Raw genomic sequence first — 21,393 nt, forward strand, 5'->3', positions numbered from 1 at the left:
CTACGTCTGCTAACAAAAGTGGTACGCTTTCTCTTGCAAAATAAGAGAATAATGCCGGAAGTGATATGTGGACTGTGTAAATCAAGGGTGGGCAGTTAATTTTGCAAAAGGGCCACATGAGAAACTGGAATGCTTGCCAAGGGCCAAGCCAACACGCAAAAATCAATATTGTCTATAATTTAGAAAAAGCAGATTGTCTTGTTTCAATATATTGCTAAGTGTGTAGATATGGTATGTATTGATACATACATACAATATCAGCCCAAATCTTCTTGGCACTCTTCTTTCCACCGTGTAGGAAATACAATTATTAGGACCACTGTTGTCATTTTGCTATTCTCCTTTGTTGTAAAAATAGGTGCTAGAGGGTGTTGGAATGTGTTGTAGGTCTGGAGTCCACAAGCCCAATTAGCAATTTACAAAACAACTACTTACTCAATGCGTGTTCGTTTTATCTTTCAAGAAAGTATCCAATGTAAATAATGACTCACACAAGTCCATTGAATTTTCTCGTCAGTTTTCTTTACCATCTCTGAAGTTCAGGAATCATACAATGATCAGATCTGGGCAGCTTTTCCATCCTCGCGAATGCTCTCACCCGAGACGGGCGAGGGCAGAAAAGGGGCACTGTCTAACATGCAGCCCTCACATTTATACTGTCTTCAAAATCTAAACATAATGTGGGTTGGTCTCTTCCCTGGCTGGCCCTGCGTATGGGGCTGATCGTCTCCAGCTGGTCCCGTGCTCAGATCAGGGCACTCTGACTCTGAGACTTTTAACTGATACTGCAATGTGTAATTCCTATTTTGGTTTTTGGTTAACCTGTTGGCTAATATAAAGCCATTCATGTAGATTTAGATCTTCAAGGGGTTGAAAAAGTCACAAACTATAGCAAAAATGTCACTAAGTTGGCAACACATCAGGCAAGTGTCTTGTACTATACTTCGCTTGGACTAGTGTCCGCACGTGTGCACCTAAAATACAAGCACCACTTACAAAATAAAAGTACAACATAGTTAACATTTTACTTTGACTTCATTGTCATTGTGAGGGCCGGTCAGAGACTGAGGGTGGACTGGTCTGGTGTCAACTTAACATTCTGATATCATTAAGTGTGCTCAAATCATTTGATTATTATTATTATTGATCCAATTTGGGTTTGGGTAAACTTATGGTTATTTTCTCTCACACGGCCAAGTGTTAAGCGCCGATACGATGGACGCATGGTGGTTAGGTGGCTTCCTGATACATTTATTTTGGATTCATGACAGGTGTCATGTTATTTATTTAAATATCAAAATTGATTTTTTACCTTGTTTTTTTTATTTAGAATGAACATTTTACGTTATGTTTGGAATATTACAGTATTATTGCATGTGGTGTAACTGAAGTCGATAACTGACTGGGGGTAAAAAAAAAAACAGAATTGTAACACTTGCTCCGAATTAGGATTGTTGAGCCATGGCGCAGTTCTGACATTAAGTGAGTGTTATCCATTCTAGTCATCATAAGCAAACCTTTCTGAAACAATATGAAGGAGAGCTAAAATAATAATGTGTTAGGGATGTCCACTTGAGTCCAGTGAAATGATATCAAAATGTCAAAGCAACTGAGGCGCATGAACAAAAACAGAACTTAAAAAAAAAACACAGGGCTGTCCAACACTTTTCCCTGTCCACTCTATTCCTTGGGTCAACACATCGACTAGTAGCCTGATTCATTATCCAAATATCATGGTAGGAACCTAGAGCAGCCATTAAAGTTGCCCAACTCTCTTCCTTGCCAACAGCTAGCTTTAATTACTTGCAGCTGAACCATGCGGTTTGGCGTTTATGTCAGATACTTAAGCCTCCCATTGTTAGCTCTAGCCGAGTACAAAACCCAAACCCGGGACATACTAAAATCAGCCTGTGTAACATCATTCCCAAAGCACTCGAGTCTCTTAGAGCTCAGAGCAGATGAGCCGGGAATGCTGATTCCCAGAAAAAGAGCTTAATTCTGAACTTCATACAGTATACACCGGGATTGAACGCGGCTGCGCTGCCTGTTTCCCAAGCTCTCATACCTGCCACCTCCTATACAAAAACATTCTCTCCGAGTTTGTATTTACGTTTAAAGCTCCAGTCTTCTTGGGGCTCACTCTCAGCCTGCACATGCAGAAACATGTGCTCCGAGTGGGCAGCCCTTCCTGTAAACACATTGCCAACCGCACAGACAGAAAATATGTACACATCCCCTCCACTCACTGGCCTCGCATCACTGGCTGGACTGTTCAAAGTGTTTCCACAGGCCCTGGATGTTTTGAGAGAGTGAAAACTGCAGAATATTTGTTTCCTTGTGCGCAGACAGAGTGCAATTCTTCATTTGCACATGACAAAACACTCGCCCTTTCACGCTAACCGCATAAACAACAACAAACCACACCACTTCATGTTGGAACTTACTAGTAGTGATGTTATGCACACTTCTCACCACGGCGTACCACTACTGTCTGTGATCTTCATCACAAGGATGATACTCACTTAACAGATATAGATTTACACTCATAGGCTTGCTGCTCTTGCCGGGAAATTCAGGTATATGCCTTCTGTTTGGTTTAACTAGCATAGTTCGCATTGCACTTCGGTGCCAGTAGGATGAACACAGAATAATGCATGCAGGTATTGCTTGTCATCATTTCATAATCGTTCCTTGTGTCATGCTGTGTTTAAGTAAGAGGTGCAGGATGAAAAAAAAAAAAAAAAAAAAGATAACACTCACCATGTGACTGGCAGGACTCACTCCCATTCATTCCGTTCACATTCCTGCTGCTTGCTCTTACTAGCCCTGACACCTAGGGCGTGGCACGTTTTTTGGGGGCTGATTAAAACCCCTCCTCCACTCCACCTACCTCTCGCTCTCTCCCCTGACTTGTTTACAATGATTATGGAACCATGTCTTTATTTCAACTTGCCCAACAGGTTAGCATGAATTCTGTCAAGACAGAAAGATTCCCAGATCTGCATTTTGTTTTTTTTGTTTTTTTAATTTGGCGAGAGATATCTTTGTGATCTGGCCTAATTTGTAAAGTGATTATTAGACACACAAAGTTAAGATCACTGTGTCAATATATTGGGGCTGATGTCTGCAGCAAAGCTTGTGCAACAACCCTGAAATGTTTACAGCCAAGCCTACATGATGGCTGCCGGGGGCTCCATAGCAACACAGTTCACGGGACAAGTTGAAAGCACTCTCGTGAGGAAACAAAATTGAATAATCTAATTCAGTGGTTCTCAAAAGGGGGTACGCGTACCCTTCAGGGTACGTGAAGGTACTTGAGGGGGTACGAGAAATTTTACAATATATTTAAAAAGTAGCATCATGCAAAAAAACAAAAAAGCTTGATCACAGTAGTTGCCTCGCTGCCACCAAAAATGACTGACATCTTCAGTGAAGCTTCTGCTTTTACTTAAAATTAGGTTAATGATTTATTTTTGAGAACAGATCTGTACTATGATCCAAAGGAAGACACTTTATGTTGATAATTATTTTTATGTACAGAATATTGTATTTATAATTAGGTTATATATTTCATTTTGTTACTTGTATCTTTACATTTCCAAATAGTTTTAGAGATAGTACTAAGAAAATGTGTTCCAAAGTGTAATAACTGATGGCACGGCTTTCTGTTTTAAGTCTTATTTTTTTGTTATCCAAAAATGCTTCGCGCTGGTTGGGGGGTAGGCCTACGTGGCTGAAAAAATATTTCACAGATGGGGTATATAATTGAGAAACAATTATCTAATTCAACTGTAGAAACAGGGCAAAGTGTCCAAATTTGAAAAATGTCCCCGCAAATTTTTTAGTGGCAGATCCGCATGACTAAAAATATAATATCGATACACTGTTCAAGGATAATTTGTGTATTTTAACAAGGATGCCTGTGATTACTATATAGTCAAGTTACACAATCCTTTTTGGTATTATATTTTGGTTAAACTGCATTCTTGTACATCTTGATCAGATTAGACGTCTGTGACACAAATATATGTGAGCTGGGCCGCTCTATCACTGTGACCTTCTCTCTTGCTTGCTTACCTATGACACTCTTTGGCACACTTACCAGTTGAATCCAGTTAAGACCCTGGAGTCACACATTGTTACATGGGCTAGCCAAAGTTGCCCACTCGACGCGGCCAGGGCTGATTTTTGCTATGGGCAATGTGGCCAACGGCCTTTATTCAAACTGCCGTAACAGGTGTATGCATTCACTTTACAACACTGCTGTAACATCGTGTAGCAGTACAGCATACGGCCATATGCTACATTCACCTCCCCTCTTTATGTTTCCTACGGAGAATTTCCCAAACAACATTAAACATACAAAACAAGGGCTGGAACAAAGCCCATCACAAGCTGAGCAAACCAGGTAGGCTGCCGGTTTCTTCGCTTAGCCTTGTGGGTTACTCTGCCATGCAACAGGCAAGCTAGGTAGCCTGTACCAGGTAACGAGGCCTAAGACGAATACGAGCTGGACGAGGCTCTGGACCCTCGGGCACAACTGGTTCACCTTGTTCTTGTGGATGCCACACTAGTGTTCCAGGGCATGCATCAGGAAAATCATAGTTCTTGTCCAAGTGGTACAGATCTGCTACAGCCGCCCCATTCATGGATGACAGTGATGCCACTCTTCTGAGGCGGCTGGCATGCCAACGTGACCTGTCGGCCAGACGGAAGATGACGGTCCACGTTGCGCGGTAATCTGGATTGGCGCCGTCCAGAACGAGCTCAATTTGTGTGAGCGGCTGGGCCGACGAATACGAACCCAATCTGACACGGTGAGTGTGGGTCGCTTCACCCGGCATTTCTTATTAAACCGCGGCTTCATGTGTGATTAAACCTCTCTACACCGCGATTGGCCTGGGGCTGATACAAGGCGGTCCTGATATGCTTTATCTCCCTCCCCTCTGTGAAAGCTGCAAAGACCGCTGAGATGAACTGAGGCCCGTTGTAATAACATTTAGCACAAGCTGTGCTAACTTATCCCGAATCATTTCATCCTAGAAGCGGACTAATTTGCCATCTGGGACGGACCATTCCGGCCCCGGGACGGAATGCCCAGCTCTGTGTATCGCCATTTTTAGGCAAGCCAGTAATGTTGCCTGCAATTGGCCTTTCGCCAACTCACCCTCGACCCTAGGATAAGCGTTACAGAATGAATGTTTACGACGATTTGCCCTCATACCTAACAACGTAAAGGCAACGTGTACGTGATTGAAACATTTTTTTTTTTATTGGCTTTGACAAGCAGTGGCTAAATCAATTTGCCTGGCTCAGGCATACTGAGGAAAGCATGCACTGTTATTTATGCCAAAAGCCCAACAAAGCAGGCTGCTGCATCCATAGTGAGACAGCCATCAACCAACTACTGCACAGGCTGGACACATTAAAAAGACATGAGGTGACGGCCATTCACAAAACAGCAGAAGAGAAGGAGAAATATATTCAAGATGGTAGTACCTAAAACACTCAACTAATAGTTACAAAAACAAATAATATAGTTTAGATATTTTAAGAAATAATTGTTTGTTTGTTTGTTTTAGGGAGGACAGGACAATAGTCATAGTCTTACTGGAACTCTTCAACTATGTTGCTTATAAAAGGAAGTGAGTCGGATGAATTTACAGAATACATGCACGTCACGGCATATGGTCAGGATGGTACCACCTCTGCCCCAATTTGAGCCAGGAAAAACCCTGGTTGTGGTTTTATGACAGGATGTTCCACACACTATGGTGAATAAAAGTAACACAAAGGAGTGTCAAACTACAACAATAACAAAAACTGCTTAAGCAGGCAAAATACTATGTATTATGTACTATGTTTGGGTCCTTCCACCCATCCATTTTCTTTACGGTTTATCATGTTCAGGGTCAACTTTGGTCCCCAGTCAATCTCAGAGAACATATATAGAGACAGACAACCATTCACACTCATATTCCACTGTCACTGAGTTGGAATTAAACTAAGGCCGGCTCCCACACCAGGCGACAGCACCGCACATCTACCAGCATGCTGTAATGGAAAAATTGCACCTCTGAATTGGCTTTTGAGGCTTCACATACAATACACTTTTCTTTACTGAGCAACAAAAACATGGCGCGATTGTCAAGGAATTAGCAGAGAGGAAAGAGTGGTAATAAGAGAGTGCGGCTATTTTGAGAGGCTATTGACAATGATCAATTTGCCCATTCACTGAGTGCAACAGAGACTCTTCACACGTTGCTTTCTAGACACAGGTACATTAGTTATTGTGAACCACGACATACCAGTTTTTTCCAATTATTACATTTGTTTAATCGAAATTCAAGCAGATTGTCTCATTGTGCCCTGAGATAAAAGCACAGTACAAATTCAGGTTGCAAAAGAAATCATGAATACATTTAGAAACCAAAAGGGATTCTAAACTTTTGACTCATTAGTAGTACTCAGTAGCCACCTTAAGCCTGCATCTCACTGAGCGGTGCAGGTTTTCGAGTGTGCGCACATGTAGCGAATGTTTTTTTTGTCAGTGTTCGTTTAAGATCGCAAACGATCGCAAAGACGTTCACCAACAGCTTGAACGGTCACAAACAGTTTTTCTTGTTGGAACGAAATTTCGAACCTGTTCAAACTGGCGACAAGAAAAGCTGTCTGCAACCATTAAAAACTGTTCACACATTCGGTCCGTGCACAAGCACGCGCCGACCCTCACCGCTCAGTGAAATACGGGCTTTAGGCAGATATAAAGCTAAACACACTTGTCGAGTCAAGTTTTTTATCAACTCCCATAAAAGAAGTTCCCGTAAATGTGTGTCATGGGTAGGTACTTTTTTTGTTGTGCTAGTATGAAACATCAGACGCAACATGAAAGCTGGCCTTCAGAAAGCAGTGGAATTCAAACTATTTACAGAGGACAACATACACACTCCTGTTGGCTCAACAGAAAACTCTACCCTCACGCACACAACACAAACATACCTTTCTCGACTGAGGTGGATATGTACACAACCCTACAACTGGTATCAGTCCTATCAGAAAATGTCATGCAAGCAACCACAGTCTAATAGAACTCATCAAAAATGGAGTCTTGCGTCAGCCCAGCCTGATTCACAGGGAAGTGATGCTGAACAAACAGGAAAAGCCTTTAGCAACAAAGGCACACATACGCCAACAGCATGACATCATCAAGTGACGATGCAAACTGATTAACTGAGTCAACTTTGCGGAGACACTGTTGTGAAACCTTGGGCAAAAGATGTGCCCAGCAAGCAAGTAATTGCATGTCTTAAATTGAAATGGCTTACTGCTAATTGCTTTAGGCTAAATAGTCATACATGATGAATGAACAGGAAAGCTTGCCAATATGTGTATACAGTGTTCCCTCCTTTTTCGCAGGTGATAGGTTCCAACTAAGCCAAAATCTGACCCGCCCCGACCCCCAGCAATAGGTGAATTTCTGCAAAGTAGAGGTTGACTTTTAAAAACATTTTAAAACCTTTTTTAAATTTAGTTTTATTTGGGGGGCGGGGGTGGGTGGTTGAATTTACACCTCTAGCCATTATGAACCCCCAAAAACGGTTCCCACCTCCTAAACACTTGTTACACCTAATAAACGTAACTTTTAAAATGTTCATAAATTGATGTGAGCGGAACATGCTCTGCACCCCGGTAGCGGATGAAGATGACTGAATGTCGGCTAATAAGAACTTTGTTAAAGTTTTTCTTTTTGATCCTAAAATGGCTTAACTTAACCACAATCCTGTGTTGCATTGTAGCCAAAGGTGTTGCTTCTTCTTCTCTCTTCTTTTAAAGATGACAAAGAAGCAGCACTTCGTCATACAAAGTAACTTACTTTTGCTTTGGACAACAACAACAAAACAAAGGCCCGCACGCATGCTCCGTTGACTTATCTGCTTCTTCTTTGTTGGTGTAGCGGCTTCTTTGTTGTATCAGCGGCTTCTTCTTCATTGGTTTAACTTTTTCGTGTTTGGAGGCGGATGCTCGCTACCTACATCACGCACCATACCGCGATTGGGTTTGTTTTCAATTTTTTTTTTCCATCAAACGTTTTATCAAAGGCATTTTCTACTGATATCGATCACGTGTCAATTATATTGATATTGAATTTTCAGTCCAGCCCTATGCCCACCCCTGGTTTAGAACACAGGCTGTGCATGAAAATGAATGAAAGGGGAACGCATACTGCAACACACACACACACACACACACTCAGAGTAGTGCACAGGCGTTACAGTAAATTTCCAATGTTCTAATGTCCTAATGTTCATTAGTGTCGCGTAAATCAAAATTTACAACAAATTTCCCCTCGAAAAAAAAAAAAATAAAAACATTTATTGACTGGTTGGACTTAGAAGGATGAAAAATAGCAAGAAACCTGCAAAATAGTGGGTTAAAACTGAAATAGATGAAGTTATGCTCACAAATGAAAATCCGTGATAGAGTGAACCCAGAATAAGTAGCAAGGGAACACTATACATCATAAAAACGATAGGAAACAGGAGGTCAAAGTGAATCAGACCTGTTCCTCGCATGGCATCAGTAAAGGCAAAATTTTACAAATTACAGCTGTTAGTGTAGTCTGTGATTAGAGATACTGTTTTAATTACAAGCCAAAAGAATTCTAAAACAACTTGTGGAACAGAGAATTAATGCTTGAAAACATGTTAACAGATTTGAGAAGCATATTTTCTGATTCAGTTAAGAAAAAAAGTGAAAAGGAAAACAATACAATAGCTGGTAATAAGTGAACATTTAGCTCACAGTAGGATGATCGAATTCAATCCTAAGGCACTCACAAAGTCACAAGAGAAGAGTGAGAATTCCAGCCTATAAATCATAAAAGGGGTAAGTGAGACACCATCTCAAAACAATCAAAGCCCTATGACAAAAGCAGAGGGATCAGATTTGTTGCTCAAACAGGCCCCAAGAGCACTTTAAACAGATGGACATAAATATTCTCGCGCTCTCTAACTTTATTTCAAGAAAATTAAAAAAAAATAACTATAACAAGCTCCCATACATAAATACACAAACAATTCATTTCTCATTAAAAACAAAACTCCTGCAGCATCTCCATTAAGTCCAAACTGTCACAGTCCTTATGTTGGTCGCCTGAAAATAAATGACACCAGTATTTGATATACTCACCTGCAGATATAAAAACACCTACCGGTACTTGTTTTGTCTTTGCGCTGACTACAAGCAAAGTTCCCGGCAATTGAAGCTTATTCAGCCAAAACCAGCTGCATTTCCAAAATCCTTTATAAATAATTAATTAAATAAATAAATAAATAGTGCCTTCAACCTAACACTATTCACTGGCTGTTCATATCAAATTTCGGCTTTTGTTATCATTTTAAATGTTAAATGACTTTTATTAATTATCATTTTCCAACACTGTGATACCTACAGTACATGTTTGCCTGCGCGACCAGCTTCAGGTTTGAAGCTTGTCTAATTGTCTACAACGCAGCAGTGTGAAAAGCAGAAAAGAAAACACATAGCATGAATTGTTGGTTCCTATTGTCATAGTAGTGGCACAATTGGAATTTGGTTTCGTAACATCCATGTGTGATTCCACCCCAGACCATTCAGTGATGTGTCCTGCTCTGCACTTTTTCATGTCCCACCGCAAAGTTGGCTCTATTTTGTACCCCATAACTGGTAAAGGATTTTTTTAAAATATATTTTGGTTGATAACTAGAATGCGATTAGCGATGTGGCTTTTGTCTGTGTTGACACGCTCTTGAGTTGGTGAACAGCGAATAATTCAGATTGATGATTCAAATATTGCTACTGATGTATGAATCACGAGTCCAAGTTCTCAATGACCTTGTATCCTATGAGTCCTCAGGCCGGCAGCTGCAAAGTACACGATGCAAGTAAGCGGACTTACAGAGAGCAGTAGGGGTGGAAAGGTTCACAAAATCCATAGCCTGGTTTGGTTCTCAGTTAAAAAAAAAAGAAATTGTATATTCACAGTGTGCTTTTTAATTACTATTATGATTGTATTATTAATATAAATTATTATTACTATTTTGTTGGTCTATCTATGCCAGTGGCATATAGTGGCAGGCACAACAAATAACAATATCTTCACTTGGATGGCAACCTGTGTATCCATCTGTTGTCATACATACAACAGAATAAGTCATGGTTCCCTGCAAATATATTCACTTTGTGTTCAACTATACAAGCCTAGATTTCACACTGAGTAAGTACATTTGTGAGTAAACTGAGACAAGCTCATTCCTTCCGTATGGATACTTTTTGTTATATTTGTTTGGTGGTTTACCATGAGGTTTTTCCGACGAAACTACACAGGAGGGAAGACTGTTACTCTCCTTAATAACAGTTAAAATTATTATCAAATAAGTCTTATAGGAACATAGACTAAGATGTGTCATAATTAATTTCTTATTTGGAAAGAGTAATGATTTTGTGTATAATTACTCACTACCTATCCTGATGACAATTAAGTCTCCGGGTTGCATGATTGCATCAAAAATCCTCGGGTTAAACCAAGTTTCCATGAGAAACAAAACACCTCAGTCATGCACAGCGATTTCCAGACAGTTGTAATTCTTATGTCTGTATTATGTACAAAGTTCTTGCTTTGAATATTCAAAGACTCTGTAGCGATAGCTTACAATGCTAGTGTCATAACCGGAGTAGCCTCTGAGGCACAAAAACAAAAAAAACAAAAAAAATACATATGTCCATTTTATTTTTTCATTTGTCTTATTTTTACCTGAATGGTGTTTCCACGTTACACACATCGCATTAACGTGAAGATTAAAAGAATAAAACCCCAAAATTTGACATACGTGTTTTTCACAGGACAGCGACAATATGATGTAATATTATCATCAGAATTATCATTATTATTTTTTATACTCAAACTAAAATTATTAATATTATAGCAACCTACTGACTAGCAGTAGTGGAAAAAGTCTATTCTTCTTCATTTGTGTATGCATAATTTTATTTTACAGTACATGCCACCGGTGGGCATGCCAGAAGGAGTAGCGCACTGAATTGGATTGTAGCATTAAATCATGATGTTCAACATTCTACTTAATTATGCTATAACTCTATGTTTTTATAAAGTACAATATTATACAGTGTTACTTTATTAAAACCACTTTTTTGGGGCTGCGTCTGGAAAAGATTAATGGCATTTCCCTTCATTTCAGTGATGGAATGATGATTTGAAAAGTGAGTGTTTTTCATCTCGAGACATCACTGTACATCTTTGGTGACGCCAGTCCTGGGAGTTTTCTAACACCTCCTAAGTTTTGTATGTAGAAAGTGGAACAGTGCACACCCTCCCCCCTTACCCTTTCAAAACAAAAACAGGATTATCTTGATGGTTATCGCCTTACAAGTCAACAATAGTACTTAGCAACACTCTACTTTCAACTGCAACGATTTTTACTGCTATTCCCACAAGATCACATCTTGCTTGGCTGCCAGTTGACACAAAAAAAGTAAAGACAAAAAATATATATATTATTGAAATATGGCAACTATCTATACCACCATTGGGTATCTCAAATGCCTGCACATAATGAAATACCTTAACATACAATTAATTGAGGGCTTCATCTCCCGTGAGGCATCGTAAATCAACATTTAGCTGCTTAAGTGGTGATCAACAAAAGGAATAAGCCCGAGGCCATGTCCATCCATGACATTGAGATTTTACAGAACTATGAATATTCTTAGTCAGTGTTACACAACTGGTTATACAAACAGAGGAGTCTCTTTGCCTAACAAGCATTTCATTTATTCTCATTCAAGATTTTTTTTTTTTTTTTTTTTTAGAAACCAATGCAAAGCAACTGGATTCTACCAAAATTCATCTCCAATATGCGTACAAATGAGGTCGAGGTGAAAAAAAGCGATTAACTATCCTCTGGCTCAGCAACAAAAGACATAATTATCTATCTTTCCTTGTTTCAACAAGTACAAGTCTGTGTTAAGGCAGCGCGATATGGCCATAAAATAAAATCTTAGATCTTTTGGGTGGGAAAAAAACTGATTTCCGAGTTTAATTATTTTTTTTCCTATTCCATAAAAATAAAAAGCAAATAATGGTTCTTATTTAAAATGTGGCGAAAGAGCCCCTTTAAACACAATCCTTAATATATTTTAATAAGAAAAATATTCCCTTTGGGATTAATATGCAACAACATTACAATCACTGAACATAACATGAATGAAACTCATATCCAAAATTAACCTGTCCTTGTTTTTAGGCGAGTAAAAAAAACAAAATCTGCCCTAAAAATATCAATTAATCGATTCGCCCATCTGTAACCTGTGTTGATGTGAATGAAATGGTAGTTTTTCTTGACCAAAAGATGGCGCTTCAACAGGAGTATAAAGAGAAGATCTACCCTCAAGTCAAGCAGACTTCAGCGTGTCCCAATTCTTTTGTCCAGTGTGACCATGCAGCTTGTCAAAAATAGAGCATGGCCAAACCACCACCATTGTTTTAAAGCTTCACGGTGGTTATCTACCATAATCATATACCATAATCAAAACGTAGGCCGTTATTGTTTTTATACATGTATGACAGTTAAGGTTATAATTTTCCACTCTAATTGTATTGCTAATTTATGTTTTTCCCATTATTTTCTACAGGGGGAAATATTCAGAAAGATCAATCTTTATTCTTGGGAAAGTTCTGATCAAAACTTGTCATCTTTCTGAGGATGTTTTGATACAACAATGTTTGTATTAGATCTTGATGGTTTCAAGAAAGCATGAGTTGAACCTCCACTTTTCTCGCTTGGTCTCCACAGCACAACACCTCTAAGTGAGGGTTTGTTTCAGGACGGAATACTGGACTGCAGCGAAAACACCTTAACTGGTCTTGTCACCTTGGGGGCCCTAGGCAAGACTGACCATGGGGGCCCTCCCAGCCCAAAACACCAAGATCATCATTCAAGATCATCAACTTTTAATTTAAATAACAGAAGTGAACAATCGTGTAAGAAAACTTTAAATACACACGACTGAAATATGCAATGTTTTCTGAATGACAAAAACACAATCAAGCAAAACATTTAACAAAAGTTCAAATAAAATAAAATAAGAATAGTTTGTGGTCTTTTGTTCCATATCCACGACCACATCCTGTTGGAATTTGTTTTAAAAACTTTTGCTTGTGGGCCTTGGCTTGTGAAAATGCAGTAATAGTGTCTTCCATGTCCAAAGAACATCAAGTTCTATTGAGATCAGTGCCAGTCCGGTGAGCCTCTCTTGACAAGTTTGACCTCAAGTAGTGTGTTTTTTAAATACCTTTAAAGAGGAAGTCAACCCAAACATATTTTTTTCAAGAATAGGTTCCATGCAAGTTGAAACAAGGCATTCTGATTGTGTTTGTGGAATCAGAGATAATACATCTGTTTTTAGCCATCTCTGGCGGCCATTTTGTCACTTCTGTCAATTGAAAATGACAAGACAACTGCTCAGGGCTCAGGTAATGACCAATCATGGCTGACCACCTTTCTGAAGCTCAACCGCGATTGGTCGTTACTGAGCCCTGAGCAGTTGTGATGTCATTTTCAGTCGACAGAAGTGACAAAATGGCCGCCCCCTGAGATGGCTAAAAACGGCTGGATTTCGCTGCTTAACTCATATTCCACAAACGCAATATTAGTCAGAATGCCGTGTTTAAACTAGTGGGCCTCCTTGGAACATATCCCTGAAAAAAATATGTTTGGGTTGATTTCTACTTTAACGCTGAAAAGCTCCTTTCACCTGAGGCAAACAGGAAGAGCCAAGAGGAGATGCAATGCAATACTAAAATTGCTGTACAGATACAGAAGGTTTTCACTGTAAATGTATTTGCGTAGGTGGAGACGTTGCAAAGGCTACGGAGCTTTCAGGTTACTTATGTCATTGATATGGATCAATAGTGACCGTGTCTCAAATCGGCCTTAAGGTTCAGCAACGTAGCACTTTCCCGTTTTCTATTTTCTTCATGATCATGTTTTTGGTTTTCTTTTTGCATGTCCTCACTTAATAGTTAATGACGTCAGATGCATCATGCTGAGGAGGGGAAACGCGAGGCCGAGATGTTAGATCTCACAGCTGCTCTAGGTTTTTCGCAGCCGATTGGCAAATTGACATGATAAGAAGCTTTTATCCATATTGGACAGAAGCTTGTGAACATTGGTTACAGATGACAAAACAAGTCAACTAACTTGAACCCAGGAGGAGATGACAAGCATCCAACACAATAAACACTAACGGATATCGGTAGTTAGCAACACTTTGCATCAAACTGAATGATGTGAAACGGAAAATAATATGATTATCTGCCAACACAAGTCGACTTAATTTCTCACAAACATCATGCAGCTGGTGAGCTGGAGAAAATGGGCAACACTGAAGGCACAATCCCTGACCACCACTTCAAATTGGAGTCTGGTGGTCTAATTTTGTTGCCATAAAACAGTTTTATAAAATGAGATACACTTCTTCAGTGGAAACTCGCCAGACATTTGATATGCTGTATCATTTGGAAAATAATTAAATTCTCCTGGAAAAATATCCCTAAAAAATAAATCAGATGGCCTTCTTTTTACACATGTGACAGTTAATGATAAAAAAAAATGATGCATGATGATGGTCTTTTACGAAGGCCTTCCTCATTCGACACTAAATTTATAGGTGTTTTATTGTTTTAACACTGTTAACTTTTTACATTTGTGCGGCTGTTAAGAATATACAGATGTTCTTCATTAAAGGGACATTTTTTTCTATGCCATATTATGTTGTATTATGCCCAGAAACATGTCCTTCCAAAATAAAAGAGCAACATCCCACAAAGAAAAATGTGTTCAAACTTTAAAGTGTCCTTTGTAAGGTACACATTGTCCAAGTGTGTCCACAATATGTTAAACCACTCGTATATTCAAACGTACGGCTGACAAAGAGTCACAAGCGCGCAGTAAATACCAGAGCAGTTGATATTTTGACCTGAACAAGCTTTGTCTTTTTACAAGGGTTTGTTTAGAGTCAATGATTACATCAATGGGACTCAAAAGAGGGTAGCTATGGTGAACAATTCTCCCCAATTTCTTTGACATAAAACATTATGACTTAAAGCCAAGCATTTGACACAAGGACAAAATCTCTTTCAGACTCACTGAGAAATGACAAAATACGTGAAGAGCTCAGCCAGTGAATAGTCCTTGACAGGAGAAAGTACTACATTGTGAGCAAAGGCCCTGAACGGGGTCAGTTTAGGCCTATAATCGCTTTCACGTGCCAGTCTGTTTAGACGAGCGCACATTACAGAAAGTCATGTTTGTTGAAGCAGACCACACTGTCATCATATATGGGACTAATGTTTCTTAAGCAAACTAAATTTAGATTGCTTTTCAGATTGATGGCAGAAATACTGAATCGTTGTAAAACGCAAGGGAAAATCTGATGATTTACCCCAATTAGGTTATTTCCCCAACATCAGATAACAACTTTTCTAAGAAATCAAGTATTTCGAAGCACATGCCTGTCAGTTTGCTTAACACAGCAGAGTCAATATTAATCCAGCAATTTAAGCCACGGTTTACACACGCACCGCGCAGCCAGCCCTTTAATGATTGACCAGCCTTTGGTTGGGTGTCAATATAAGAAAACTATTTAGAGATAGCTTTTGTATTCGAGAACTTCACAGAACACACAGAAAGTTGCGATGCTTTAACATTCACAGTGGAAGTCCATTTTGTCCTTTTAGTTGACAAAATGTTACAGCAGGGCTTCGGACTAACTTTTTTTTTTTTTTTTTACTCCTAGAGTCCAGTGGCCCCTAACCTGAAAATTTGGGGGCGCAAGTAGAAAATTTAGGGGTGACTTACAAAGTAATTGTTCACTCTACTCATTTCAACTATAATACTGACAAACGGATAAAATTTGCAGTGACTAATAATAGTAATACGTTGTTTTTTTTTAAATCTTCAAATTTACTGGTCACACAGGTGTGAGCAAATGAAACATTTACCTGAACTGTCTCAAATTTTAGGAGTAAAATGCCACCATTTAGTTGCAGTGTGGAGCCCCCTGTGCAGAATACTTTCTTGGTATTCATCTGGATAAAAAAAAATAAATTAAGTAGGTGTGGCGTAGCATCTCAGAAGGGTTAAAACTATTTGACGCTGTGAATCACCTTTGCATTACGCCTTTGTCTGCCTCCACATTTTTTTTTACACTTTGCGTGACTCTTAGGGTTACAATGCTCACGCTAACTGTAGCGGAAATTCAATTTACACTGTCGTATTACAACGGACCAAACAACTTTCCATAAAGCATTTGATATTCATCCATGTACTAGCATGCTCTTTGTCTTCATGAGAAGGCAAAACTACTAGTGGGTATTTACTACTGGGGCATGCACTATTATTTGGGTATAGTAGTGTTAGTAGCTGTGTTTAATTGCGTACTAGTAGGCCAAGGTGTCAATAGTAGTGGACAATGTTATTATAGTTAATAAGCGTGCGCAACTAAAACTAAAATTGGGGGGAAAAAATTATCAATGAAATAAAATAAAAACAATAGTGTTTAAAAAAAAAAGATGTATAATTATAGTAAAAATGTACTTTGTTTTCATCTTTGTCAATTAATTTCAATGAACTTTCGGTATTGATTTTAAATGTATTTGTTTCAGCATTAGTGTATAGCCGCAAGGAAGAAGGACAGTGAAACATCATTTGGGAATTGTAGTTTACTGTATTGCAAAATACTTTTTGTGACCTTTTTTGGGTTTTATCTTGCACTTGACAAATGCTCAAATCATTTTGGGAAGAAAAAAAACAACTAAAACGAATGAAACTAAATGAAGCTTTTGCTAAAAGGTAAATAAAACTAACATAGTTTGAAAAACAAAAGTTACATTGAAAAATCCAAAACTATTATAACCCTGGTAGTGGAGAAAATGATGTTACTAGTAAGTGGTGCTGCAGCTATTCAATACTTGGGGTCACCTTCCTCACAGTCCATGCTGTAATACCTGTGACTTTGAGTGTGTGTGGCTTTAAGTGCTAGATTAACCCATTAAACCCGGGAGCGGATAACCGCGTTTCTACCATTAGAGCCGGGAGCGCTGTTGCGTCTTTCTACCTTTAAAGCCGGGAGAGCGAATACGTCACTGTCCTTTTTTAAATCCAATTCTCCGTCTCTTAGCCAATTCAATGCATCAGAATATACACGTGAGGGTGGCGCGAGACCGCGGAGGATGTCGTGGAATTTTTCCGAGCCGTAGGTAGGCTAATGGCGGACGCTGTCGGTCGCCGGGAGCTCTGATTAAAGTAAGTAACGGCAGTGATATTTAGACAACGTGCATGACCAGTGGAACCAGTCAAACGTGATATGATATGGTTTGTGGACAATTACGATATTGACGTCTTTGTAACAGAATAGAGGATGGTAATTACCACTCGATTTCTTTTTTTAATTAAAATAGTGCTTCTCCTGCACTGACACGTTATTTTTACATCTTCGATTGAAACAGTAAATAATAATAAATTCTGCCTGTGTGAAAGCCACAAGTCTAAGATCTTTAATTCTTTTGGAATTATGTTTCTGTCTAATACAGGGGCTGAGATATTAATCATTTTTTAAGTGTTGAATTTCTGGGGAAACTTCAGGTTTTCAAGGGTAATTCCGAAGCCGACCTTAGGTTTTGTGGAGCTGTTGAGAAAGGCGCTTTAGGCCTTAATGGATAAACCTGTAGAATTGTATCATTACCAGTTATTATTAGAATACAGCTTCCATCTAACTACTAAACTACTTTGAGTGTGGCAAATCTGTGCACAATTTGACAACTGTTTGCGACGTGTACAATTAGTGATTCAACTCGATAACATTTTGTACTTTACTCGTAGCTCTTCACACAGTTGTCAACTAGTGTACAGTTTTGCCACACTATTAACATGCAGTTGTCCTACTAGTTTGCCAAGGTTTCCCTTATAGTGTGCATAAATATCATACAGCAGAAGGCAGTAGTGGGGGAAAATGTTGCTTGTAAGACAACTTTTCTACTAGTGTTCTCAAGTTGTTCTTACTAGTGTACTGACTTATCTTACTTGTAAAGACAAAGAGCATACTAGTTTAAGTAACTTAAGTATTATTTCTAGGACAACGATGACATACTAGTAGGACAAATACATGTTATTAGTGAGGAAAAATCGTGCATTAGTTGACGGCTGTGTGCTGAAAGTATACTACTAGTGATGTTATAAGATTCTACCAGTGAACAACTAGAAGAAGGATGGACAACTTAAGTGATGGAGGGGGGGTGCACAATTTTTCATCAGTGCTCCTGGGGGGGCCACATAGGACTACGCACTTCCTAACCAGATGTACAACTAAAATGGTATTTTAAAATCTGACAAAATATGTGAATATGTGCAAAGAACCTGCTCTTAATATGTCATTTATTATAAAATATGTTTCAATGCATGTATAAAATATCCTCTATCATAACCCAACAACACAGAGTTTTAAGCAAACAACAAAATAACCACATTCTGTAATTTTTCTTCCTTCCAGTGCAAAGGGCTCTCGCATAAAAATGACAATTCAAGGACAGTACAAAACTGCAGAACATGAAACAAACATTAAGTGCAAGAAATAGTTTTGGGCATTTTTTCGCAAAAATCAAATCACTAAAAATGTTGATATAATTTGGGTAGCTATATTTGTCCTACATTTCATTCCATTTCAAATTATTCAAAGGCCTACTCACATACAGTAGTAGTAGAGGGCAGTAAAAGACCCAGTTTGAGCGCAAATAAGACATATCTGCCGTCTAGTGGTGACTGGTGATATTACAACCTAAAACTACAGTCGACCCCGGCATATTTGCATAGTTGCTTAATATGTATTACAATAAACAATCAGATTCATTATACGTACTGTATATGTTTTGGTCTAATAGGTTAGTCTTAAGCTCATATAAAGGCAAAGGAACCATGAATTATGAAAGACAATTTATCTGCTTCAATGAGTTATGAACTCACTAAACACTTTGACTTCATTACAACTTCACAACATTTCACCAGGCAAATGTAGCGTAAACATAAATCAGTAAATCATAAATTAGATTGCAGCAATAATGCAAACAAAACTGTGGCTTTATCACTTTGACTTCTTCGTTTTTTCTCCTAACTTGAAGCCTTTGCGACTTCAAATTTGCATTCTACCACATTGCTATATCTATTTGAATTTGTTCAGCCCAACTCACGAGTACAGGGTTGCCCATGTCCTGTCCTCAACAGCCCCTATTCCAACACACCTGATTCAAATCATCAGGTTTGAATTCAAATCATTAGCTTTGAATCAGGTGTGTTGGAATACGGATACACCTAAAACAGGGTGGATAGGGGCTCTTGAGGACCGGACTTGGGCACCCTTGCACTAGTAGTTGTCCAAGTAGAAATGTCATACAGTAGTAGAGGGCAATAGTGGAAAAGATCGCACTAGTTAAGACAGTTGATCTACTACAGTAGAACTAAGACAATTCAGAGCACTGGAAGTGCTTCTTAAAGCTAACCTACCTGAGGGTTTGTTTAGTCCCCCATGCTGAGCACACTCTGATGTTTATGGGTCAACCCGTGTCCAAACTCCGTTGGTTTTCAACTTTTCAGTCAAATAACTCTAAACTGGTTTGACCGGTGTGCGCGGGGGGGGGGGCTTGCCACTTCAGGTGTCAAGCCAAAAAAATCCACACTAAGCGTCACGAGTGTAGTTACCTTTGGAGAACAGGGATCCGGGCAAATTGAAGTCGAGCTCCCCGCTGAAAAGCGCGACAAAGTCAGAGGGCATCGCAATCCCTCAAGAGGGCGGAAGCCGGGCACTGTTGGGCAAAAGCGTGACGTCACCGCTACTCTCTCCGCTGACCGTTGGTGCGAGGGAAAAGTGAGGAAGGGGTGGGGGAAGTGTCCAAACTTGTGGCCACGTAAGTCCAACGCGCCTAACGTGTCCAGTGTTTGTGTGTCTGTCTGTCTGCTCTCACAGTCACACACACCCTCGCCGTCAGGCTCGTCTCCGCCCCCTCATTCCTCCCTCCTTAGCCACCAGCGACCCTGTGCCAGTGGCACCGGGAGCCACGCCCACGCCGGTGACGCAATACGTCGCACCACCGAAGGCATTGGACACTTAATTAGGTACACTTGCACAATCTCACGTGGTATTGTTGCCCAACACTGTTTTGAGTAGTGGCGCGCGTCACGCGGTGCATTCCGGATCTGTACGTTTAGTGGGGACCTAATCCACCCCTTAACACCAACAAAAATCACTGCGTAATTTTACAAAAATTGAACGATTTTGCAAAATAATGTCACTCCAATTTTATGGGGGGAAAATTTGCAATTACATTATTTAAGCAAAATCGTTCACTTCTAAAAAAAAAAATCGGTATAATAATGCATGTCATACAGGCAGAGAGGCATTTTGTTTATTTGGGATGAATACATTATAGTGGATCTCCGCTATTCGTGGGAGATAGGGGCCGGGCCGGCCCGCAAATTGCGAAAATTCATGAATAATTGAGAGCCGTTATTATTGCATTGGATTAAAAGATATATATATATTTTCAGTGTAAAGTCCCACCAAAAATCTTGAATAAGCGAGTGTACAGTATACCGACAATAACCCTTTTGCACAAAAAATAAAGATATTAAAAATAATGTTGAAAAAATATGCAAACTAGTGAATCCACGGTTGTCCACTGTATTATTAGAGCAAGAAACATAGCTAACATTTAATATTTTTCCATACAACCCCAAACATCTACACTACAATATAATTTGGAGCAGTTCACAATCAATATTTTGTCGATGTCCTGTGAAATACACTTATCTCCAATTTTGGAAACGTATTTAATTTTCACATTAATGCGATGTCTGTAACGGGGGAAACACCATTCATGAAAAAAAATGGAGATCAGTGTTTTTCACATGACAGCGACGATTTATCTAATAACTTGACAAACACTTGAAAAGGGAAGTCAACCCAAACATATTTTTTTCAAGAATATGTTCTATGCAAGCCCACTAGTTGAAACAAGGCATTCTGATAAATATTGCGTTTGTGGAATAAGAGTTAATCCACCCGTTTTTAGCCATCTCTGGGGGCGGCCATTTTGTCACTTCTGTCGACTGAAAACGACATCACAACTGCTCAGGGCTCAGATAACGACTAATCACGGCTGACCTGGTTTCTGAAGCTGAGCCGTGATTGGTCGTTACCTGAGACCTGAGACACTGTGATGTCATTTTCAGTCGACAGAAGTGACAAAATGACCACCCCCTGAGATGGCTAAAAAGGGGTGGATCT

At 39.4% G+C, this 21,393-nt stretch overlaps 1 protein-coding gene across 4 annotated transcripts in view; it reads right to left on the bottom strand.

The window, feature by feature from the left end:
- The window catches only part of nfat5b (nuclear factor of activated T cells 5b), a 46,871-nt gene extending 26,684 nt beyond the window's left edge, over positions 1-20,187 (bottom strand). For all 4 annotated transcript variants that reach the window (XM_086025726.1, XM_086025725.1, XM_086025724.1 and 1 more), the window contains exon 1: positions 19,809-20,187. In XM_086025726.1, the coding sequence (XP_085881852.1) occupies positions 19,809-19,881 (73 nt within the window). In that variant the 5' untranslated portion in view covers positions 19,882-20,187. The remainder of the gene's footprint in view (positions 1-19,808) is intronic.
- Positions 20,188-21,393: the final 1,206 nt, after the last annotated feature.

Source organism: Filicampus tigris, chromosome 3 (assembly GCF_054856515.1).
Source record: "Filicampus tigris isolate MCC_2025a chromosome 3, RoL_Ftig_1.0, whole genome shotgun sequence".
NCBI classification, from domain to species: Eukaryota; Metazoa; Chordata; class Actinopteri; order Syngnathiformes; family Syngnathidae; genus Filicampus; species Filicampus tigris.